Source organism: Sceloporus occidentalis, unplaced genomic scaffold (genome assembly GCF_023333645.1).
Source record: "Sceloporus occidentalis isolate IW3139 unplaced genomic scaffold, rSceOcc1.0.p SCAF_19, whole genome shotgun sequence".
Classification (NCBI taxonomy): domain Eukaryota; kingdom Metazoa; phylum Chordata; class Lepidosauria; order Squamata; family Phrynosomatidae; genus Sceloporus; species Sceloporus occidentalis.
Genome location: NW_028316999.1, coordinates 6,073,816 through 6,100,719, shown reverse-complemented (window position 1 = coordinate 6,100,719; position 26,904 = coordinate 6,073,816). Strand labels below are relative to the sequence as shown.

Here is a 26,904-nt window from a genome sequence, read left to right as displayed (position 1 = left end):
AGCAACTTTAAATTATCAAAGAACTGTCTCAGATAATAGATAAGTTCTTCTTTCAAAGACACTTTTGTAGAAAATATTATGTAACTCGGGATCATTAAACTGATCTGTTTTATTTTTGCCTAAACTACTAGAAACTTGTATTTACTTATATCTGTTCTATTTAGATATTTTATCAAAACTAATCTCAAACTTTTCACAAACCCATTTACAGACATATATTTGAAAGCATAGGATTGTGAACATAATTTGTGTACTTCAGCATGCGTGTATTTGCAGTAGACACTGAAGCATGTAAATCTTTTATCGTTATAGTGTATACTATATACTTAATAAACATGAGCCAAAATTTTAGCATTCTCTGGACATCACAAAACTGGTGGTAGTACTTGGCTTTTAATAGTAATGTATATCTGTATTTGTGTATCACATTACAATAACACATGTACTTAATACTTCTAATGAAAATAAAATGTATAAGGCGAGAGTTTCTTTTTTAGTCTAAACTACTTGAAAGAACTTAAATCTGCATGATTTCAATTGCTTTGCAGCACTAGACTATAATTTACTTAAAATGAAATTTTAACTGGCAATTGGTTTTAGCAGTTATAAATGAGTGAAAATTTGAATTTGATGTGGTGTGATCTTTCAGTGGAGGAGTTGTCATCTTATTATTAAGTTGACTGCATAAAATATTTTCCAAATTCATGACAGTTGTTGAAACAAAAAGCTAATTCATTTTAAACAATACACATCATTTCAAGTTGAATTTACATTTCATTCATTCAGCAGCTACTCTGACCTTATTAATATTAACCATTTCAATACAAAGTAACACATCTACAATTCTGTGCACACCTTTTCACATGTTTTATTGATAAAAAAAAAGTCTTGTCAACTAAAAGCCGTAAGTAAATTAACACCAAGCATGGGGTATTTTACTATGATAGCTAATTATTCTAAAACAACATTCCTTGGTGTATAGGTTTCAAATCTCTTACCCTCTTCATCTTTCAGTGGGGATATAATGACCCAAACAAAACAGGATGAAAGGACATAAATGTGTAAAATGTGAAACAAATTATGAAATAACATAATGCAAAATACTTTGTACGTAACTCTCTCTCTCTATTAATGACACTGATGGGTTAATCACATGAATAGGGATATGGCAAAGCCCCACTTTAATTTACATAAGAGTTATGATTTCATACAAAATTTATGAAAGAGGCAACATTTTAAAAAAATTATTATTTCTGGGACAGATTTGGATATTCTATAGTGCCATCAATGGGTCATTAATGATAAACACAAATGTATACTGTATTGTTAATGTAGCTACTTTGTTATAGCAATATCAAACCTTTGATTTATGACCTTTTACTATCTTGCAACAGACCAGTCACATTAATCTTCCACTTATCTGTCACCCAGTGTATCTGATCCATATAATCTATGCTTTCAATTGCTTAGTATTTTAGGCAACAGCAGTTTCATCTGAAGTTTTGCAGAGTGTTCCAACTATTTTCCTCTGATAACTAAAGCAATGCACTAGAGATAAACTATCATTTTGTTCTATTCAAGAAACAAAACCGATTTACTTTGTAGTAAAGGAGCCTACTGTAGTCTCTGTCAGCTTCAAGTGGTTAAAATTGTCTGATTTACTTTGGGGCTTGTGCAGAAGAATTCCAGGGTCAAACAGTGAAATTAAATGAGATTAGTGTAGTTGACCTCTGACATTCACGTGATCTCAAAGTTTCTCGATTTACAACAGTAGGTTAAACAGCTAGGCATTGAAAATAAACTGTTTGATGAGAATTCACAGTAGAGCTATTCAAACCAGGTTTTCTAACTGTATGTTCAGTGAATAAAAGGGAAAGCCGCAAGCCTTTAATTCAATGTATGTTAAGCCGCATGTTTTTGTAGGTACAGAAAAGAAGTATGAGTTATTTTGATTTTTAAATCTATTTTTTTCATCAAAGCATTTATTTTCTGAATATTCTCTTAAAATACATTTATTAGTATACTACAACACTACTATTTTCTGTAGAAAACATGCAATGTCACCTGGTACCAAGTGTTTGCTCTGTGGAGTTGTAATGTTTAAGAATGGAGCAAGACCCTGGTTGTTAGACATTATAGTTTGAATGTACCTAATGTGGATTTGCAAGTTTTCCAAATTTGCACATACGCGTATAAACAGTATAAAGATGGCTAAAAAAGGCAATATATAAAAATTTTAATCTTACCTTAAATGTATACAACGTTCATCTAAATTACATGTTCAGGGGATTTGCAGGATTATTTTCCCACATTATTGCTTCTATACGCCTTAAGATAATGTTCCTGATACTTGTTTTGACAACTACCTTGTATTTTAACCAAATATTCCCCAAACTAGTATCTACAAAAGGTATACTAATCTCTATATGTATATGCAAGTCCATCGGAGACTTGGTGTTATTAAAAAAAAAACTGTGTTAAACTGCAAAACAATTATGCCGTTTTTCAGTTTTTTATCTATGTATAACTTGTATGTGTTTATGTATTATATTTGATGCGCATACATGTACATATACGTTATTTATACGTATAAATAAATACTGATCTGGATTAAATGCCTGAGGTATCACAAGTATTGAATAGTAATAAGTGATACAGTCCATCTCAGTTCAGTATCTAATTTAAATTTAGTTGCAATCTATTTGTTGCAATCTGTTGTAGATGATTCTCCAGTACTAAATGTAGCCAAATATTTTTCAGTTATATATTTATACATTGATCCATTTTAATAATTGTTACAGATGAACTTAACCATACAATGAATTTGTTCTTCATGACTATATTTAGTGTTCATTTTTTTACAGTATAGCAAACAACTAAACAAAGTAAATAATAATACATCACCAGTTAGCAAGTTATCTACAGTAATAGCAGTAATGGCCTCAGGCAATGACCTGGATGAATAACTGTTTATCTGTACCCAGGAAGTAGCAAGATTATATACTACTGATGAGCTGTGTGTTTCCCTTTGATAAAAACTAAGCCAAGAGGTTATCCTTTTGTATATAAACACTCAGAATTGCTCAAACTGGCCCGATAAAGTGTACACAGGAGGTCCTCATCAAATACCAACCAGACATGGTAGGAGTTCAGCCGCTCTTCACAAGAAAAATTAAAAAAATCAGTGAACGCTCTTTATATGCAAAAAAAAATAACTTTATTATGTCATGTGTACCTTTCTGTTAAATTGTTGGATTGGCAGCCCTGACAGTGGTCTACGTTTGATGCAACAACTGCCACAAGACTTGTCACAGACAGTATTTTTCAGGGATGGACACTTTCCCTACCCCCTGGGGAAAACTGTGATTTCAGTGCTCCTGCCTAGGGCCCAACTGGGAATAAAAACTGTGGGGCTTTAAGGTCTTTGGACACTAAATTAAGTATGTGCTGCCACCTGCTGGATAGACACAGCATCAGACTCACTCCTAAAGTCTCATGGCATATGGTTAGGTATATCCAGCCGGTGGACTCAAACTTAAGGAATGAATCTGCCACACAAGTGGCATTAGTGGTAAGCATGTAGCAACATCGACCACTGGCCACAGTTTGCCAGATGTCCACTCTGGTCCTGTTGCTCTCTGCATGCAATTGAGTTTACATAAGAAGAAAGCTTGGGGAAGGTGTCCCTCACAAACTCGGGTGTCCTTTGCAGCTGCCTATTTTGCCTGTATAGTAGACCATGCAGGGTTTTGTCCAATAGGATTTATTGGTCCATGGTCACCAAAGAGGCTTTTTTCAGTGCTTGTTTCTAGACAGGATATACCAAGATGTCAATCAAATGGAAAGTTTGCCACTTACAAAAAGTATATATTAGTAGTACACTTTATCTCTATTTTGTTTTATAAAAACATGGGAGCCTGTTTTATTATGTTTAAAAATAGTTATGAAGATGTAGCCTCTGCAGGTAAAATGGTACTGCTATGCATCTTCAAATTGCAAAGGGAAGTAAGCGTGATATGACTTTCATCTGCTGCACTGTTTCCTTGGCCGACCAATGCGACTGTGGTCCTCAAAATTGCCAGTTTCTATGCTATTCTTCAAAAGAGCTTGGGCAGACAGTCTGGAAACCCTGTCTGCCTTGAAATTTCTGCCTGGGAGAGACCTTGTTGATGGAGTATAACTACCTTGTTTAATGTTGCTGTGCTCAGTCTTGCCATACCCACTTTTAGTCCTCCTGCACAGCTGTTTCAGTTAATGATTGTCTTTCAACTTATATATTAAAATGATGATCATTAGCACCTGACTACATGCCTACAAAATTCCTGACCTTGTGCAAGTGTACCTAGAAGAATTGATTGAAAGCAAAGAATGGTCACACGAAATATTGATTTGCTTCAGATTTGTCGTCTATTCACTCACTTTGTATTTTGTTAAATGATACAAAATAAACTATTAACATGTCTATTTTTGACAACATTCTTATTTTACAGCTTTTTTTCTCACCTGCAATATACCTAAGACCTGTTTGTTTTTATATCCATAGATTTGTTTATAGTGGATATAGAGGCAAAAGGTGATCATTGTTGACCTTATTTGCATGCGCCTACCCAGAATCCCTTGTGGTTGTGGCAGCACCATGAGATTTCTGAGGGAAAAAAACAAGCCTTCTGGCTTATCTGGTGTCTGTAGATGAGTGTTCAATAATGCTTCCACTACCCCCTTAATTTTAAGTGGAAGGGTTTTCCATCACCTTTACCCACCATAACTTTTGTTATAGATTTTTAAAAAAAATCTATGTTTCATGCTGGCAATGAAACCAGTATTTGATTTTAATGTGCATTTTGACATTTACCAGAATAGCAGAGGGAAAGGTGAGAAAGAAAAGGAAAGAAAAGCATAGGGAAAACAGTGGGTGTTTGTGGTAAGAACACTGTTTTTACTTTTTACAGTACTTCACAAAGACTGTTGCCAAATTCCCACGTTATCCTAACATATCATCAAAATAGCTCTCAGGGGGTTTCAGAGCTCTGTAAAACATATTTCACCCTGTTGAATCATTTTATGTAAAACTGCTCCTTTCTGGAAACTTAAGAATGTCACTGCTTGTCAATCACCCAGCATGGATCAACAGTGAATGTTGACTTGTCAATTAGTCAGAGATTAACACCCAGAATCTGAATCAGAATCAGAGAGATGGGTAGATTAGAAAATTTAATAAATTACATAGTAAGAGAAAAGATTCTGAGAGGTTACAGAAAATGTAATTTATTGGTATGATGAACATTTAATCATATTTTCTAACAAATGCTCAATTAATACTAACGCATTTATTATAAATATTTGGAAAGCATACATACATATCTTTTTTACCTGTACATTTGCTAAGATCATAAAAAAACTGTCTCACAAATGAAAGCAGAAAAACATGGCCTGAAAAGAACCATAGCAAAGTTTTATTTTCCAACACTAAATGTGAAAACAATATGAAACCTTCTGTTTGGCACTTAAGATCTTCTATACCTGCAAAAATAATTTATTCCTCCTCTAGTTATAATTCTATTAGTTGTGATTGCACTTTTTTTTTGTAAATACTACAGTTTGGGAGCTAGTGAAAGAGATCATAGACATTTTGGAGCATATCCTGTTTCACTTCACAGACAGCTCATTTATCTTTGGGTTGAGTGTGGCCAGCTCTAGAAGTCTGCCCATTTGCCGTCTCATTTCTCCTTCTGTTAACCTTTACATGAAATAAAATCTCAAATCATTTTGAAGTCAAAGGGGCTGTTAAAACCATTTCCCTCCTTGTGTTTGTTGTTGGAAGAGACTGAGGTTTTGTTGCTCAAAGGGGACTTTGTGTAAATCTTAGAGGAATAGTCTCTCACTCAGGATTAAAATGCATTTAGTAGTTATATTTGGTAGTCAGTCTGAAGGAAGAAACATACTTATTATTATTATCTTTTATTTATATAGCGCCAACAATTTATGCGGCACTTCTTACAATACATATATTCAAGGAATATGACAAGATTGGAATTGACAAGAGTAAGACAAAACGATACATAAGTTCAAGAGAGCCCTGATTATGTTAACTAAGCGATAAGCTCAATTAAAAAAAAGGAAAGAGAGACAAGTTATTCCATTTGTCACATGAGTTAACAATTTGCAAAGATAATGTTGACCATGTAAGCACATACATTAATTTCCATTGTTTTTATTAATATACATGAAAAAAAAGAAGAGACAATTTAGATTCCTAAATTAACAATTCAGAAAAACCATTGTGGACAGGATTGCACAGCACATTCATAGTCTAATTACAACTCTAATTTCTGGTGCTTGGGGATATACACTATATGGACAAAAGTATTGGGACACCTGACCACTACACCAACAGGGACTTTGATGATATTGTATTTCAAATACATAGACATTAATATATAGTTGGTTGCCCGTGTACAGCTGTAACAGCTTCCACTCATCTGAGAAGGCTTTCCACATGGTTTTCGAGTGTGTGATTTCTGCCCATTCATCCAGTAGAGCATTTGTGAGGTCAGGCATTGAAGTTGGATGAGAAGTCCTGGCTCACGGTTACAGTTTTTATCCCAAAGGTGGTTCGATGGCTGTGAGGTCAGGGCACTGTATCAGTCAAAGCAAGGTCCATAAAGACATGGTTGGATGAGTTTGATGTGGAAGAACTTGATTGGCCCACACAGAGCCCTGACCTCAACCCCATCAAGGCATTGCAGCAACAACAGCTGAGGGAAAAACATGATCTTTGACCACTTTCTAAGATCATTTAACCAATGAGGTGCCAGACACATCAATTAGCCTTAACTACTTGTTTTTCTTGACGGGCCTGGAAAGTTCATGATTATTAAGGGGTTAAGAATACCTAATGTCTGTACAGCTTTCCATTTGCTTACATTATTATTATTATCTTCTATTTATATAGCACCAACAACTTATGCTGCGCTTAATACAATACATAAATTCAAGGGGTATGACAAGACAAGAATTGACAGACTAAGACAATAATACATTAGGTGGAGAGAGCCCTGCTCGCAAGCTTGAGGGAATGGGGTGACAAACATAGGCACAGAGAAAGGGTGAGAGGTAGGGTAGTGGTTGTATCAATGACAAGAAAGTTCTCGTGAGTTTTGAGATTTTTCTTGAATGTCGGGAGGTATTCTATGTGGATATCTATCATCAGTTAACACTAGATTTTATTAAAAAAGATAATATATGTATAGTCACCACATATGTATAGTCACCACCTTGTTTACATTTCTATGTGTATTAAGAATCACTCACCATCTAGTCTACTTTTTAATTGTTACTTCCCTTAATGTCTTCACATCTCTTGTACATACTTCATTGTTGAATATGTGAGGAGATTCGTTTAGTGCTGATATTGTCTGCGTAATCCCATGGTTTTGTGTTATATGTTAATAATGTTAATCCTTCCCAATTTTCTGAGTTGGTTATTTTCCCCATCGCCTGGTAAAGTGGGCATATAAACTATGCCCAGTCTCAATAATTTGTCTTCTCTTGCATCCTTACTGGTCTTGTCATGACTGGTGGTACCATTCTTCAGGAGATCCTTATACCCCAGAGGAGCTCCTTAACTCTGAGAACTGGAATGGCTATATATCTAGCCAGTTTAAAACGTTAAAAAAGAAATCAGTATATTCTGTTGTTTTAACATTTCAATTGAAATGTGTGCTATTTAAAATACTAATTATAATATTCATTATGTTTATTGTGGGTATTCTCAATGGATTAGGTACAACTAATATATCCATACACCACATATTTCCAGCTTTTTGGTAATAAAACATGATTAAAAAAATTACTCAATTCTATTTTTTATTCTCTATATGGAAACGTAACTGGCTGACTCAGCCCTCTGACATGCTTCTTAAATGTCTTTCAATTAATTTACAAAGACATTTATGGACTAGGCCCTTTTTTCACCTCAATCGATTTTCTCGACAACCCACTGCTTGGTAACATTTTTTTCTTTAAACAGGCACAATTTTCTAGCCTCAAAGGTTATGCTAACATGTAATATCCTGAATTTCATAAAAAAAATAGTTTTGGTTTTCCGACATGGGAACTTTACTCCTTTTCTATTCAGCATGTAGGTTATATCACATTTCAAATAGTAACATACAGGTTATCTGTTTTTGTGTTTGGATATTTTAATTTGACAACGTTGGTAAATATTGTAAAACATATGCACACGCTGTTGTACTCACAAACTAGGTTATGCAGTTACACCTCACAAAGACCACTTTATACTAGAGAAGAAATTGATACTGAGACTTCCAGTTCTTGAAACATAAATATATGAAGTTTTTCTTTCCCTAATCAAACCATGTGAAAGAGAAATGCTTATATTTTGTTTTCATTTGTAATTATTTATGTTAGTGTAGCAAAGTCCACGTTTCTGGAGCAGCATATCTAGTGCTGTAGTATGCGTCCAGTGGTGTCCACATGCTACATGAGCATAAAATACATGCAGCTATGCATATCTAGCCTTCTGCCGCACTTACGTCATAACCGCAAGGGCTACCCCGCCATCTCCAGTCCGGCCGTGATAGTGGATGTTGCTATTGATAATACTAAAAGGAAGAAGTTTAGAACTGCAAAGAGGCTATGTTAAATGTTTTAGAATAAGTAATCCTCAGTAATCAAAGCTCTCTATAAGGACCAACAAAGGAATACATTTTAGAAAAGCCTTGAATATAGTCCACGAAACATGAAGTAGAGAGCTTCAGTTTCCAGAAATGGTCTAACAAAGGTTCTTCTCCAGGAGTAGTAACAAAACTGTCTGCATGTACATTGACATGACTCCATAGGAACAACCATTGAAGGCCCGAGCACACTTGGAGCAATGTAACTACATTTCTAGACATAACTATCGAAGGTACAACCACTTTCAAAAAATAACCTATTTTTTCCCGTAAGAATGTGTATTTTTAGAACATTACAGGTAATGTAAAGGCTAAGCTATCGGTCTACTACGGTCTCAGAAAGCTCTTTTTAAATTCTGCTAGATTATCATACCTGGGAACTTCTGGGCGGGCAATTAATGGGAGTTCCCGCTGACATTGATGGTGTTCCCGCTGAGGTCGGGGCGGTCCTGCTGACGGCAGCAGGAAACACCCCCATTTAAAGGAAAAATGGGCGGGGAGCGGGGCGTGTCAAGACCCCGCGACCCGCAGGATTCGGGTCTTGACCCGGAGAACCGGAGGAGCAGCGCTCACCCGGCAATCTCTGGGTCAAACCCAGAGAGTTCCCAGGTATGTAGATTATGTGCTAAACATATCCAATTAACGTTCAGTGCATAGTTAAAAATATATTCTATTATATTTTAATATACCACCTTTGTAATTCTAACTTAAAATATTGTATTTGTAAACTCAATAAAAACACATTATGCAATTTCTAGATGGAAAAGCTTACTTTAAATATCTAAATATATAGTCTTGATTTTGTTTCCAGAATGATTAAATGCATATACTTATTTTTACAGACTACAAAGATTAATTTTTAAATATTTAAAGTTTATATAAGAAAACCCTATGTTAGTAATATCACCTACAATTCTACTTGGTTTATCCATTTTCCACAGAAGTGGTTCCCCTGTGTGCACAGTGCACCCTTTCATACTCCCTTTTGCCGGCCTGTAACCAGTTTTATGGCCTGACTGTTTTAGAGATTTTAGTATTATTTCCAGTTGCACTCGCGAAAATTTTAGAAAACCAATAAGATTTTTTTTCTTTTGAAGAGAGACTTTCAGCTTCCTTTACATAGAAGCTATGTCTGAATTTGTGGTTTTGCTGTTTACCCACTGTCATATAAGGCTGTCAGAATGTTTTCATTTCCAAGTCATATAAATTCACAGTTAATCATTGGCTGTATTCAGGGCTTACCCTTGGAATTCCTTTTTTTTTTCTTTTTTAGTTGAACGAGACAAGGACTTTTCACACCACCGAAGGCACTACAAAGAATTCCGATTTGACCTTACTCAAATTCCACATGGAGAAGCGGTAACAGCAGCTGAATTTCGAATTTATAAGGATAAAAGCAACAATCGGTTTGGGAATGACACACTTAAAATGAGTATTTATCAGATCATCAAGGAACATTCAAATAGGTACAGTATTTCTTCCACCATATATGAATGTTATGCTTATTATTAATATTGGTCCTTATGATGTTTAATAAAGTCTAAAAACGTGAAATATATATACACATACGTATTTATATACGTCTTTTCTGGTTTTAGGAATCAAAATTGAGATCATGCCAAGTTTCACACAGTACACATAATCCATTTCATATAAAAACATAGTAATCTTATTTTTTCATTTTTGTTTTTTGTATAGCTTCTCATAAATGTCGTCAAGTCAAGTTTGCATTTTTATGTAGCAGGAGTATAGCGTTATAGGAATCTTGGGTTAGCTAAGAATTCAATCCTAGCTTCTGTTTGACTTGTCAATGAGTACTTTGGATTAAGGTTTTGGCTGGCAACCAGATATAATTCCATTCATGCTACCACAAAAAGAAACACTGCAGAAGCAAATAATTGGTGGGACTCTTTTTTCCATTTCTTCCATTTCATTTACTTTAAAATATCCAACACAACTTCTATTTTTTATTTCTTTCAATTACAGTTGTGCTATACATTTTTGCATCGTCTGTTATGTTGTTTTATTAATACTCACACGTGGGATGCATAAGCTGGGTCTCTAATGAATATACTATAAATAAAGTTAAATACTTTAAGCACTAAAGACAATGTGGTATAGAAAGTATGTTTTGTTTTCTTATTGTTACGTAAATGTAAGCACCAGGGGGCTACAATTGTAGGTAGGTATCTGATATATAAGTACCATCTATCAGTCATAAACCAACTTGTGCATCTTGGGGGGAGGGGTGCAGCACTACTTAATAGACTGGTTTGGAAGATCTCCCTTGCAACAGGCCTAATTATACTATGGATATCTGCATGCTTCCCAACTGACCCTCCTTGCACAAGACAGTTCTGATTTTGCCACTCAGAGTTCTGACTTTTGGGACAGAGATAGAGCTTGACCGGACCATGGGATTCAAGACCGCAAGGCAGATCACTGGCACATTATAGTCGGGGAGAGGTGTCAGGGTACCAAGAATGAGAACAGAGACAGGAATACTAGTTAACACACCTTTATTGGTAAATAAATAAAAGGCAAGTAAATAATAAGCCAAATCAGAATCCAGAAGCATAAACATAAGACGATCTGGAATGGAGAGGTACTCGTCAGGAACAGGCAGGTTCAGTATACAGGAATCAGGAACATTAGCCAGGCCGGGTCGGGTCGGGATGGGTCATACACAGGAATCCATACAAAAACCAGGAAGTCTGCTGATCGAGTGTGATACCACGAAAGGGCAATGAGCAACTGAATCAGCTTGGCAATTATACCCACAGTCTCAAGGAAGAGGAGGGGTAAGCTGGGTTCAGAGGCTATAAAGGAAAGTGGGTCTGGCCTAACAAATAGAAACCATGAGGCAAGCATTGCAGGTAAGACCCAACCCAGACCAGCAGCAAGGAGGTAAGCTTCCAGCCTAAATACACCTCTGCTTTAGGGTGACCACATTTTATTTCTTTCATTCAGGGACACAATATGAAGGGCATGAGATTACACACACAGGTGTATATTATATATACACCATATTTGCTCGATTATAAGATGACCCCGATTAAAAGACGACCTTTTTTTTTTAATGTCAATATAAAAGAAAAAAGTTTTACTGGTAAATATTAATTGACATGTAAACTATTTTTTCATATTTAATAAAAACTATGATTGAGAAAAATGCATTTTTTTGTTTTTATTTCCTTTAATTTGCCAATCTGCCCCCCCATAAATGCCTTATACCCCTCTATTAGCCACTCTCCCGCTAGATATGCCTTATATGCCACTCTGCCTCCCAGATATTCTTTATACACCCTATACGCAACTCTGCCTCCCTGATATTCCTTTTAACCCCCTGTATGCCACTCTGCCCCCCTGACATTCCTTTTAACCCCCCTCTTACCCTCCCCCGACTTACCAATGCATCCCTAGACATGTCCCCCGTGCTTCAGATTCCTTGGTGTCTAGTGGGGCAGCACAACCTCCACTGCTCGTGCCGGCACCTCCACCGGGGCTTCTATGGTGGAGCACCGGAAGGTCATGTGATGCCAGCGCTCTGTCATAGAAGCCGCAGAGGAAGTGCCGGCAGAAGCGAAGGTTGTCTGCGCGCATGGCACAGACCTCCATCGGTTGCTGGAGAGGAAGATCCAGGTCTCCTCCAGCTCTGAGGTGGATCTGGATCTTAGTCTTGTAGTCAGACCTCTATTTGTATATACATTCATTCATCCATTTTCTCATAATTCACACAATGCATCCACATTGATTCATGCTACCCCCTTTCCAGAAACGGGAGGTGAATTGCGTGCCTCGATCGGAGAGTATGGATTCGGGTATGCCATGGAGTCGGAATACGGAGTAAAGGAAGAGGGTGGCTGTTCTTTTGGCAGTAGGGAGTCCTTTGGATGGGATGAAGTGGGCCATTTTTGTCAGCCGATCGACCACGACCATGATCGTGTTGTATCCTTGTGAGTCTGGAAGGTCCACGATGAAATCGACCGTGAGATGGCTCCACGGTTGGGATGGAATAGGCAAGGGTTGTAACAAACCTGCCATTCTGGAAGTAGTGGTCTTAGCACGGTTGCAAACGGCACAGGACTTTACATATTTCCTGACATCGTGGGGTAGAGAGGGCCACCAGAAATGGCGTTGAATGTTATAGAGGGTTTTTCTTTGTCCGCCATGCCCTGCTGTGAGGGCATCGTGACAATGTTGTAGCACAAGAGGACGTATGGTTTCAAGAACATAGATTTTCCCGTGTGACAGGGGATAGCCTTCTGGTGAGGTCCGGAGATCAAGGGAGGAAGCAGCTTTTTGGATATACTGGAAGAAGTGGGTCGTGACACCCATGAAGTGGTATGTTTGCAGTATTGTCTCCTCTGGGGTATGCATTCTGGAGAGGGCATCCGCTTTTTGATTCTTTGAACCAGGACGATATGTGACATGAAACGTGAAATGGGAGAAAAACAGAGCCCATCGTGCTTGACGGGGATTGAGACGTTTGGCGGTTCTGAGGTACTCTAGATTCTTGTGGTCTGTATACACAGTGACGGGATGGTTGGCACCTTCGAGAAGATGCCTCCATTCTTCGAAGGCCCTTTTGATGGCTAGTAGCTCCTTATCTCCTACGTCGTAGTTGGATTCGGCATCGGTTAATCTGCGTGAATGAAAGGCCACTGTGTCGCAGTCTCTTTGTGATAGCACGGCTCCGGTTGCTATGTTGGATGCATCCACTTCGAGGAAGAAGGGTCTTTTGGGATCTGGCAAATGGAGAATGGGAGCCGATGTGAAACGATGTTTAAGGTTGTTGAACGCCTTTTGGCTGATCTGCTGATGACCAACACCATTTGACGTCCTTTTTAGTAAGATGAGTCAATGGTTGGATTGTCTGTGAGAAGTTCCGGATGAATTTCCGGTAGAAATTGGCAAACCCCACAAAGAGCTGTACTTGTTTCTTATTTTGTGGTATCGGCCATGAGAGGATTGCCTCTACCTTGCGAGGATCCATTTCAACCTTGCCAGGTCTGATTATGAAACCCAAAAACTCCACACAATCCGTTTCAAAAATGCCCTTTTCGATCTTTGCGTATAAGTGGTGTTGTTGTAACCTTTTCAAGACCTCCGTCATATGGAGACGGTGGGTATGTAGGTCAGGGGAGAAGATGAGGATGTCGTCCAAATACACCACTACGTACTGATCGAGGAGGTCCCTGAAGATATCATTAGGGAAATGCTGGAAGGAAGCAGGGGCATTACACAGTCCATAAGGCATGACCAAATATTCATAGTGTCTATATCGGGATCGGAACGCAGTCTTCCACTCATCGTCTTGGCGCATTCGAAGCAGGTTATAGGCACCTCTGAGGTCTAGCTTGGTGTAGACGGTTGCTGTTTGGAGGCGTTCCAGGAGTTTAGGAATGAGTGGCAGAGGATATTTATTTTTGATGGTGATATGATTCATCTCTCTGTAATCCACACATGGACGTATGCTGCCATCCTTTTTTCCCACGAAAAAGATGCCGGCTCCTGCTGGAGATGTAGAGGATCTGATGAAACCTTTCTTTAGATTTTCATGGATGTATTCTTTTAGGATGTGTAATTCTTTTTCTGCCAGTGGGTATATTTTACCATATGGTATTGGTGCCCCAGGTAGGAGATCTAAAGGACAATTGTATGGTCTATGTGGTGGCAGGGTCTCTACCCCTTTTTTGTCGAACACGGCTTTATATTGTTCATACGCTTTGGGAAGCAAAATCTCTTGTCCTTTTTTCATATTCACCTCTAATATGGAGTATAAGAATCCGGTCGGTAGTTGTTCTCTATGATGGGTACAGACGGATGAGGAGAAGGTCAAGGTGCCTGTTGACCAGGTAATGGTGGGGTCATGGAGGCGTAACCAGGGTATCCCAAGGATAACAGGGAATAGAGGTGAGGGAACCAGATCAAACGTGAGCCGTTCGGTTTGTCTCCCTATGGAGACCTGGATAGGTGCGGTTTGCTTAGTGAGAGGACCCGTTTGCAAAAATGACCCGTCTACGACTTGTATGCGCAAAGGATTAATTTATCATGCACAGGGATAGACAAGGCTCTTGCTATGTGAACGTCGAGGAAACAGCCACTGGACCCAGAGTCGATCATAGCTTGACAGTCATAGGAGTTCTTATTCCACCGCAAGGAAAGAGGAACAGATAAAGGTGGTGATATGGCGGTCAGAGTGGATGGCATTATAGCAAGGTCATCGGGCTTACCCCTGTTTATCGCCTTTCTAGGGCAGGGTTCAATGGTGTGTCGACAGTTCCCACAGTAGAGACAAAGGTTCTCTTGCCTTCTGCGTTGTAATTCTGTTGGTGGCAGCCTTCCTTGAACCAGACCGATATGCATTGGTTCTTTGGTCTGGCCTGGGGAACGAGAAACAGAAGGAGAGTAAGTGGCCGAGGAGTATCTCGGTGGTGTAGCAGGTGTTGCGGCTTTTTCTTTGCGTCGTTCCCTTAGACGTCAGTCTAACTGGATCGGTTGTTGGATGAAGGTCTCCAATGATTCCGGAATCCCAAAACGAGCGAAGTCGTCTTTCAAGGGGTCAGACAACCCTAAACGGAACTGGTTGATCAATCCGTGTTCATTCCAGCGTGTGTCAACAGCGTACCGTTTAAAGTCGGTGATGTAGTCTTCCACGGGTCGACAACCCTGGCATGAAGCTCTGATAGCGGACTGAGCGGTTTCTTGTCTATGCGGGTCGTTATACATGGAGGACATGACCGTAACAAAGGAATGCCAGGTTAAGACACTGGGATCATTGGTGCGTAGGAGGGCATAAGCCCATTCCTGTGGTGGTCTAGACAGGAGGGCAATCACAGTGCGGACTTTTATGGCATCAGAATAGTATGTGCGAGGTTTCAGTTCAAACAGTACTTCACATGCCATGATAAAAGACCGGTATTTGGTTCTTTCACCCGTGAAACGATCTGGCAGAGGCACCCGTGGTTCTGGGTTGGTTGTCAGTTCCTCAAGCGGGGTTACAACCCATACAACCGGTGGTAGTTGAGGGAATCCAGATGTAGGGGCCGCAGCTTGGGCCTGCAGTTCATGGACGGCTGGGGTGAGGGAGGATACCTGATGTGTCAGGTTATCCAGTACGTCAGCCAGCTCAGCGAGCTCCATGGTATGGCTCAGATATTCTGTCGGATTTAGTAGTCAGAGCCCAGTATGCAAGGCTGGAGACGTGGGTGAATCAAAAAGCGAGGTACCGATAGGGATGAGACGTAGACGAAGTCAGGATAAGCAGAGGTCAGTTCAGGCAGCGAAGGTTCATACACGATAAGGCAAGCGAAGGGTCAATATCCAAGGAAACAATGATAAGGAAGCACTGACGTATATACGTATAGAGCACAGTATATCTGAGCAATGAGTGAACTAAAGGACACAGATTTATAGGAAGGAGGGAGGTATACTCCCTCTGATATCAAGATTAACCTGATTCTATACACCTGGAAATATTGCCGACTGTGCCTTTAAGAAGAGGATTTGCATGCGCGCGCGCCACTAGAGGGCGTGCGAGAGACGGAACGTGTTCTCCGTCTCTGTTGGGACAGCCCTGCAGTTGTGTTCTGGCCGTCCTGAAGATCACAATGCCGGGAAGAAGATCGGGGCACCGTCAACGCCGGGGAGTGAGCGGGTCTGCCACGTCGGACGCCTCTTTGTGCGTCGCTGTATCGGCGGCGTGGGTCAGAAGGAGGACGCTGCGTGGGACCAAGGTGAATACTGCGGCGGGGACCTGACACTTAGGATGTACCTGACTACGTTCTGACTTTGTCTATTGACAGCCTCGACTCTCCTATGTCAGCAGAAGCCAGTATCGCCAATCGTGTGTATCGAGCACAGGTACACAAATATATGTATGGAATGCCCAATCATGCATTTGGACATTCCCTTACTGTCAGTTTTTTTTACATATTATCAATAATAACTATTAGGTTTTATGTATTTCCATGATTTTAAAAGAAGGCCCTGCTTGTCTTGAACAAAACGCTGTATAATTTGTGTGGGTACATCAAATATGGAAAAGCAGAATCATGGTTTAACAAACATATGCTAAGAATCTCCCTAAAAAACTCAGAGCCTTAGGGTATAAAAATACCCCTGGCTAGGAGAGTTTGATTAATTGTAACAAATTATCTGGGGTAAAGTTAAAAAAAACAAAAAACTCCTATATTATTATTTATAATATAAAAATAACATTATTGTTATTTTTATTATCTTTTTTTATATAGCGTCAACAATTTACAGTATCTAGCGCTTCTTACAAAACATATATTCAAGGGGTATGACAAAGCTAGAACTGACAGACTAAGACAAACCGATACATTAGATTAGAGAGGGCCCTGCTCGTAACCTTACAATCTAGAGATTACTGTTCCTGCTTCTTTCTCCAGTGTTTCCATTTTGTGGCAGAAACTTCCTTAAGGCCACCAAGACATCAAAACAGAATGAAAGCCATAAAATAGGCTACACATGTAGCTAGTCATGAAGGGAATGCATTACATTGTCAGCTTTGCTAGGTTTATTAGTTTAGTTGAAAGTTATGAAACCAACACTAGTGAGTACATGGTTTAAATAATTGTACATCCAGTTGCTTTGGAGAAGCACAGCAATCTCCTTAAGTTTTGGGAATCTAACTCTGTTCCTTAAAGTCCAGGTTTAATTAATCAGTAAATGTCATAATTTAAATTGAAGAAATGTCACATTGCAGATGGAAACATAATAAAATCTAGTGTTGGAAGTCACCTATGTATTTCAAATAATCAAATAAAAATAGCTGATAATGACTCTCACTCAAATGTGACGATTAGCGAGTAAAAAGTAAGACAACAAGCAGCTAGAGGCAAGGTCTCACATGCAGTAGGGCCGAAAATGACAAAGGTAAAATAATAATAAAAATGTGTATTAGTGTAAGAATTATAACTGGAGACAATCTGGAATGTTTCTGTTTGAAACCCCATAACTTAAAGAAACAAAATAAATAATGTTTGAAAGATTATTTTTTTTAGAGTTCAGTGCACTTGTTTGTTTTTCGTATAAATTTGCTATGGAAAAATAGGAAATATTTAAAATTAAATAATGCTTATCTCTGCTATTCCAAAAATCAACTAATAGCACCAGATAGATTTTTGTTGGACTTTCTTTATTTTTCCAATTAAGACTTAAAAATAGCATTCTGTATAAATAATTACTTACTAAAAAACTGAACAACTGTAATAGCAGAATAATGAAATTTGCCAAGCAAATCACAAATACCGGAACAGAAAGTAAAGAAAGTTTATTGAAACAGGTTAAATTGTCAGTTGATAAAGTGGAGAGAAAAAATATTGTTTTTTCTGCAAAACTACTTGTTAAGTGCCAAATATTTCCAAAAGTTGCTGTTTGATTCTTCATGTGATTTTGGCCTTAGCAAACTTTTTGAACGCCAGAGGGGTGTATCCTCTCTGGCATGTAAAAAGCTTCAAATGTTAAAGCTTCAGTAAATAAGTGTGACTCATACCATTAATATGCTGACAAATAATATATTTTAGTATCTGTTATGAAACTGTTACATTTGAAGACAAGGACCATGAGATTTTGCCACTGCTGCCCTTTTTCCCGAGCCCAGAGCAAGGAGAATTTCGGGACCCCTTATTCCTTAGGAAAATACATTTTCTATCCATGAGTAGACCTACTACTAGCTATCACTTTTGTTGCAATTAAAGTATTTTTTTCAAAATCAAATATATGCCTCATGGAATGAGAGGGAAACATTCATTGTTTTATTTAAGCAAAAGTGTTGGCAGTGTTTTGAGGAAACAAGTCTTGCTACCACAAATAGAAAACTCAGTCCTTGTGATAGCACTTATTGAATTGTTTTCTACCCGCCAGCAAAAATATTCAAGCAATCAACAGTCAGTTACACTAAGTAAATATTTTGTAAATTTAGAAAACATCTTAGCATTTCTATTAGCAGCAAATTTGTTTTTCATTAAACAAATACAAACTGTTAAAACACTCTTTTTAATTGGAGTAGCATTTAATAAATCATCCAATGATCTCCTTCTGTCCTCTCCTCTGAATTCTAGCTCTCATGCACTGCATGCAAAATTTCTCAAGGGCTGCCCCTATCCTCTGGAATGCCCTTCCCAGCCTATCCACCTCTCATCCTGACTTCAGTCCTTCAAAAAATCCAACAAGGCCCATTTCTTTAAGTATGCCTACAACTTTACATGTTAACGCCCTTCCTCCCATATTCCTTAGCTCACCTTTCAAATCCCTCTCCCAGCTTGCATATTCACTACAATGTGAGATGTTAGAACATGTGAGTGCTTGTAATTTTACATTTTGTAAGTTTGAGGTGTAGACATACAAGTGCATGTAAATTCAAATCTCGCATGTCCTTGCCTGAAACTTGCAGGATTTAAGCAGGCACATCATGGGCTTAAATGAGCTTAGAAAGCGAACAATGATTGCTTTTTTTCACTCAGATGGTGTTGCTGGAATGTTTCAACATCGAGGCATTCAGCAATAGCAAAAATTGTGTCCACATGTAATCACTCCCTGGAGCGTTTACATTTGCCTGATTAAAAGATGGCATGTCTTATCAATATGGGGGTGCCCTGATGCCGATAACGAGCCTTTAGGAAATGATTGGTAATCACTTCTTTGCTCAGAGGGTGTTGCCGAAATGCCTTGATTTAAACATTGCCTTTGACCAGTATTTTAACACAAATACTGTTATAAGAGGCTTCCTTTGATTTTAACTTCTTCCTTGCTGTTGATCACTGCATAGGCAATGATCTTGCACAACAGCACTTTTTTCCACATTTTTTAAAGGTTAGGAGCCATTAACCCCTTCCTTTCCGTAGATCACTGCTTAGGCATTGATCCAGTTGCAGCAGCACCTTTTTGCTTATTGCACTTTTTTGCTTAGTGCACCAGGTACACGAGTAAAAGGATAGTCACTTTGACCCTCCAGGTTGCCCTGAACATCTGGGAACCAGAGCCAAAATTGTTTGGGACCTAATATTGCCCCTTATGAACAAACACTACCATTTGTATGTAAATAACTTCTATAAAAGCATCCCTTTGTTCAAGCTCATATATTGCCTTGACACAATAGCTTGTGGCACTACACATAAGAACTGTGTAGGTTTCCCACAACATCTGGTTCAAACTCAGCTACACTGCCACTATTTTATAGGTAACATGTTTGGAACTCTAGCACATTGCACATAGATAGCAGTGCAAAAAATATATTACATGAAAAATACAATTGAGTTACAACAGAAAACAGTTCCCCTTCTAGGTATGAGAGAGTTGAGATGTGGACTTAATTAGCATCACTTTGCCCTTTGCACTTATTCCCTTTCTTCTCAACAATCTGTCCTAACCATAGACCTTAGCTTTTTTCAATCTTCAGAAAGTCGCAACTGATTTACTACCTCTTCTCTTTCCCATCTCAAACACATCATGCCCTAACCTTGCTACCTCTCTCTTTAACTCCACCCTCACGTCTGCTCTTGAGGATGTAGCCTCAACTGATACTTGCTCTTCATGAAGCTTATGTTTCCAACCCTGCACACAACACTTACCCACCACTTTCGACATTGTTCTGCACTGCTGAAGATATTTGGCGGAAGTCTCATACTACATCTTATTTCCTGCCCTATAAATTCATGCTATGTTCCTACTACTCTGCTCTCACCCTTGCTAAGGAAACCTACTTACCTCCCGTATCTTTTCCCTCTCTCATTACCCGAAATGGCTCTTCATTACCTTCACTTCCCTTCTTCTCCCTATCACAACTACCCCTACCACTAACCTTACTGCCTCTGACTGCCACATAGATCAGAAATAAAACTGAACTTATTTCACTATTGTGAAATATACCAATCAGCCATAACATTATAATCACCTGCCTAATATTGTGTAGCTCTCCCTTTTCGCCACCAAAACAGCCCTGACCCACCGAGGCATGGTCTCCACTAGACCTCTGAAGGCATGCTGTGGTATATGGCACCAAGATGTTAGCAGCAGATCATTTATGTCCTGTAAAATGCGAGGTGGGGCCTCAATGGATGCATCCTGGTGCCATGTGCCACTTCCAGCCTTGGCTGCCAATGACCTTGTCGCTAGTTCACCACTTTTCTTTCCTTGGACCACTTTTGCTAGGTAGACTGCAGACTGGGAACATCCCACAAAAGCTGCAGTTGTAGATGCTCTGACCTAGCTGTCTAGCCATCACAATTTGTCTCTTGTCAAAGTCGCTCAGATCCTTACGCTTGCCTATTTTTCCTGCTTCTAACACATCAACTTTGAGGACAAAATGTTCACTTGCTGCCTAATACATCCTACCCACTGACAGGTGACATGATAACAAGATTATCAGTGTTATTCATTTTACCTGTCAGTGGTCATAGTGTTATGGCTGATTGGTGTAGCTGCACAGTCTTCCTGCTGCCCTTGCCCTTCCTTTGACTCTGCAATTTCCCATACACTCAACTATTCTTCTTCTTCTACATTAAGGCGATTCTGTCTGGTCACTGAAGATTAAGTTCATACTCTATGTTGTTCATTTTGGCCAACCACATGGTCCCTACATTAGCTCATATCTTCAGGGGCGTAACTAGACGCCTCAGGGCCCGGGTGCGAGAATCTGTGTCACCCTTTTACTTGTTTCATTTACCTCCCACATGCAGGCTGTCTCAAAAATCTGCCATCTCCATCATTGCCTCGATTTGTTCCTTCCTAGGATAAAACTCCACTTAGGCTCTTTCTCCCGTCTAGACTATTGCAACCCTGGCGTAGCTGATCTACCTCTACCCTCTACTTTTCATTATGACCACTGCTGCTGGATTTATCTTTCTCACCCATTGCTTAACATCCCTTCCCTCTCAGTCTTTTTACTGGCTACCTGTGTACTCAAGGATTAATTTCAAAATCCTGCCTTCTCCTCACTCATCCCCAAATACACTCCTAACCGGTCTCTCTGCTCATCGGATGATCTCTATCTGTACTGTGATAGGCTGCCCCTATCATCTGAAATGCTCTCCCCCAACCTATCCATCTTTACTCCTGCCTTTGATCCTTCAAAATATCCTCGAAGACCCACTTCATTAGGGATGCTCTTCCTCCAAACTTTTTTAGCTTACCTTTCCTAGTCTCTCACCTGCCTTTGGGGTTATTCCAGTGTGACTGGCCCTTCCCTAACAGTGGCACTTTTACCTCTTGTGTAATATGCCTTCTAAATTGTAATTGAACAGGGCCCTCATTAGCACTATATAAACAATAAATAATAATGAGTAGGTCATTATAATTGCCACAATCCATCATGTGGTGTTTGGATTAGGAATATTACCAAAATATCATGATTTCCCACAATGAAATCTCCAGATCTGCAGATCAACAAGGTTAATTGAAACAATGTGAAATAAAATTCAGTTTTGTAATAATTCATAGAACAATATTTATCATTTTTTGATATGTTAACTTCAAAATACAAAGTTTACTTTTACCAACTGGGCTGGAAGTGTGGGAAGTACTTGATATGATACACACTCAAGCAGGATGATAATGGAAATGATATAAAGTTATTGTGATTACGTGTATTAAATTTTTTGTAGTGCTAACAGATGTATTTAGTGCTTTATAGTTTACAGTATTAGAAATGGGTCGTACAATAAGTAACATAGAAACATACAGTAGATGGCAGATAAGAACCATTTGGCCCATCTAGTCTGCCCAACATCTGAATACTTTCCTTAGTCCCTGGCCTTATGTTATATCTAGCTTTGCCTTATGCCATTCTTGCTTAAACTGTATTAACATCTACCACTTCTGCTGGAAGGCTATTCTATGCATTCAATCCACTACCCTTTCAATAAAGTAATATTTCCTGATGTTACTTTTAAACATTTGCCCCTTTAGTTTAATACTATGACTGTCTTCTTGTTGTGGTAGTATTTCTTCCTTTTAATAAACTCTCTTCCTTTAGTACAGTCCTATAGTAAGGACAGTAGGACCCTGTCCTATAGGGCTTACAGCCTAAATATAAGTAGAGGAGATGGTATAGCTATTTATATTTGATTTTCCCTACAGCAGATTGAACTGGTTTTTACTTTTATGATTATTAGTACTAAGTGCATTTAACTTTTATGTTAACAGGGATGCAGACCTTTTCCTTCTAGATACACAGAGAATTCAAGCATCTGATGTTGGCTGGCTTGTGTTTGATATTACTGTAACGAGCAACCATTGGGTAATTAACCCACAAAACAATTTGGGATTGCAGCTGTGTGTGGAGACAAGTGATGGTAAGTTGTTATTTAAAGATCATATTTTAAGCATAAGAATATTATACCAACAATTAAAATGTACTTTTTTGAACATTTGTCACTTTATTTTGTAGCCCATTGGACATTTAACATTAAACATTTATGTGCCTTAAAATGATGCATTTACCTTCATTATTTAACCTGGATTATTATGCATGTTATTCTGTTCCAAAAGGGAGCATTTTAAGTGATTACTAGACTTGGGCACCAGGGGGCTCTTCGTGTTTGTCTTCGTGCTTGTCTTCGTGCTCATCTTCGGGAAAAAAAATCTTCGTATTCCGCGAATATTCACATGTTCCTGTCTTCTCTTCGGGCGAATATTCGTGGACATTCTTCATGTTCGTTTTTTCTTCGTTTTTTCCGGTTAAGGGGTTAATACGGGGTTAACGCAGCTCTGGCGCCAGGAGTTTAAATGTCCGTATGAGCGACTCTATTGGTCGTCAGCAGGGGGCTCTGTTGGTCGCTCGTACAGACTTTTAAAGCCGCAACGCTGCAACTTACCTGGCAGATCCCACTGGTCTCCCTGTTCTATCAGTTAATAAATGATAGAACAGGGAGACCAGTGGGATCTGCCGGACAAGTTGCTTCATTAGGGGTTAACTTTTTAAAGTCTGTACGAGCGACTCTGTTGGTCGCTTGTACAGACTTTTAGGCTCCTGGTGCACTTGTTGCACCTTAAGGGGTTAAGGGGCCGTGCGAGTGAGCCTATTGGTCGCTTGCACGGCCCTTTAACCTATGGATTTCCGCTCCCGTTATCTAACGCAGCATCGAAGGGGTTAACGGGAGCGGAAATCCATAGGTTCGCTGTCAGGGGTTACAAAGGCCGTGCGAGTGAGCCTATTGGTCACCTGCAGGGTCTTCCTCTGGCATCAACCAATTGGTTGATGCCAGAGGAGGTCCCTGTAGGCGACCAATAGGCTCATTCGCACTGCCCTGTAACCCGTGACGGCGAACCTGCAGATTTCCACTTCCTTGAACTGCCGCGATGCCAAGGTGAGTTAGAAGGGGAAGGGACCGGGGAGAGTGGTAGACGAAGACGAAGACGATCACGAAGATCTTCGTGGTGTGTGTGTCTTCGTCTTCGCCTACGTTTTACCACCGCAGTCGTCTCTTCGGGGTGTCTTCGGAACGAACAGGAAAACGCACTCTTCGTGTTCGTTTTCATGTTCGCCCGAAGACGAATGCACAAGTCTAGTGATTACTAAAACCTGCATCTATATAATTCACTTTTTTTCAGTCAGTGTTTGTTATGTGGGTTAATTAATAGATATCTTGAAAATGAATTCGAAATTAAAAAATATAAATATCAGTAAACTGAGCTATGTACAAATCAATTTAGGCACATATTTAATATTTAGTAGATGTTGTTATTTTTTGGAGGGATTATATGTTAACCTGAGTAGATGTCTTGGTAAAATCGTAACACCTAGGAGGAGGTTCTCTTTTGGGTGGAGGGGGCATGCATTATACATGGGATTTGCGTTTTAGTGTCTTGATAAAAGTCTCTGAAACGTCAATATGTAATAAACCACTTCTTTTATTATTTGAAGGAGTCCCCATGAGTGCTTATTTATTTGGAAGTATATACATTGGCATACAGCACCAGGGATTGCTTCATAAACTGAGTCCACAGAGTACAGAAGTTATTGGAATTATATATACACACACACACACACACACACACACTATATGGATCAGATCATGTCACATTAAAAGAGGGATAAAGCAGCACATACATTTTTTAATAAAATATAAAATTTTATTAAAATTCAAGCTAAAAATATATAACATTGACAAGGTATGACTAAGAAAGCATACATACTAGATCAGTAGAGGAGATCTTAACTAGATGCTGCTGGAGGAGTCATATACCACATACTCTGAAAATACCTTTAACTTCTTTTAGAGGCCACATGTTTAAATTTGAATTACTATTTATTTCAAACATATGCTATTGCCTATTTCTCTTAGGAATACTATATCAAACTGTAATCTAAAAATGTCCTAAGTATTCATAACATATATTCAAGCATTTATGAGTTTCCCATTCCAAAACTATATTATCTTCCAGATTTAAAGACCAATTATTTCTATATTGGCTTTGATGTAATAAACCTTTCATCGTTTATAGAATTTGTTAAGGGAGTAATCTCGTTCAGATATTTATGATTTACATGTTACTGACATTTTATCTAGTACAATGAATTTATCCACTGGGGTCATATGAATTGTTTTAATCTGAAATATGTTTGCAACGGATAACATTGATTTAGAACTGTGTGATCAAAAATATTGGGCCAAATTCAATGACCCACCCACAGTTGTGGATATGGTTTGTTTGGAAGGGTTGCCAGGAGAAAACCTCTTCTCTCTAAAAGAACATGGCAGCACGGGTTGGGTTTGCAAAGTTGCATCTGAACAAACCACAGAACTTCTGGAACAATGTCCTTTAGAGAGATGAGACCAAAGTGGAGATGGTTGGCCATAATGCAGAGCGCCACTTTTGCTGAAAACCAAACACATTATATCAGTACAAACAGCTCATACCAACTGTCAAACATGGTGGTGTTTGCAGTCATCGAGTCGACCATGAACTCCTCTGTATACTAGAATTCTAGAGTTAAATGTGAGGCCATCTGTAAGGCAGCTCAAGCTTGGCCAAAATGAGGTCATGCAACAAGCCAATGATCCCAAGCACACCAGTGAATCTACAGAATGGCTGAAAAAGAAGAGAATCAAGGTCTTACAATGGCCCAGTCAAAGTCCATTCCTCAACCCAATTCAAATGCTGTGGCGAGACCTTAAGAGAGCTGTGCATAAACAAATGCCCACAAACCTCAATGAATTGAAGCAACGTTGTAAAGAGTGAGCCAGAACTCCACAACGATGTGAAAGACTGATAAAGTCATACAGAAAAGTCATACAGAAAACGATAACCGTATTCGCTCAATTATAAGATAAGGTTTTATTCAGAGCAAATGCTCTGAAAAATACCCCTCGTCTTATATTCGGGGTCATCTTATAATCAGACCTCAAATAGAGGTCTGACTATAAGACTAAGATCCAGGTTCCCCGCAGCGCTGCAGGGGACCTGGATCCTCCTTTCTGGCAGCCAGTGGATGTCTACGCGATGCTCGCCGACAACCTCCGCTTCTAACATGACCTTCCACCAGAGAAGCCCTGGCAGAAGTACCGGCCAGCAGTGTCACGAACGCACTCTACTCCAAGCGTGCGCTTGACTTGGTTTTGGTGGTAAAAGGGTTAAAATTCACTATCTGTCTGCACTAGACCGAAAATAGTGATAAAAATATAAATATCCACCCTTAATACCAGCCGCAATTAACTATAATGATATAACAAATATCAAAATAACGCTGCCACCACCAAGACAATTTAGAAATGGGGTGTCTTGGTCCCCCAAGCGAATCAGACTAAAAACCCACACAATATATTTTAACACAAAATTATGTGATTTCAAATTACCGATAAAATAGTCTAATCAGGTAACGTGAGTCTTTACCAGACAAAGGCAGAACTTAATAAAGGAATATTTATTATGAACAAAAAAATCACAGTGCATACAAAAAAGATGATAAACAGATTATTTACACCAACAGATAAAAATAAAAAGGAGAAAATTACAGAAAACCTAACTACTCACTGAATGGTCAAGTAACAGTTTTTCTGTCCGTAGGGCTCCGGCAAGGAAAGATTAGATCTTGGCCCCTAGTAAGCACAATGACCAACCTTCTCTCGTTAATTTTATACTCTTTCCCAGTTCATCTCGAGTGCTCGCCACAGCCATAATTCATGCACTTATGAATTTCCTGTAAATTGTGAAGTCCATAGATATGTCACACTTGCTA

At 39.0% G+C, this 26,904-nt stretch overlaps 1 protein-coding gene across 3 annotated transcripts in view; it reads left to right on the top strand.

The window, feature by feature from the left end:
• The window catches only part of LOC149302353 (bone morphogenetic protein 5-like), a 61,710-nt gene that overhangs the window by 20,248 nt on the left and 14,558 nt on the right, over nt 1-26,904 (top strand). For all 3 annotated transcript variants that reach the window (XM_089482515.1, XM_089482514.1, XM_089482513.1), the window contains exons 2-3: nt 9,970-10,162; nt 22,869-23,017. In XM_089482515.1, the coding sequence (XP_089338641.1) occupies nt 9,970-10,162; nt 22,869-23,017 (342 nt within the window). The remainder of the gene's footprint in view (nt 1-9,969; nt 10,163-22,868; nt 23,018-26,904) is intronic.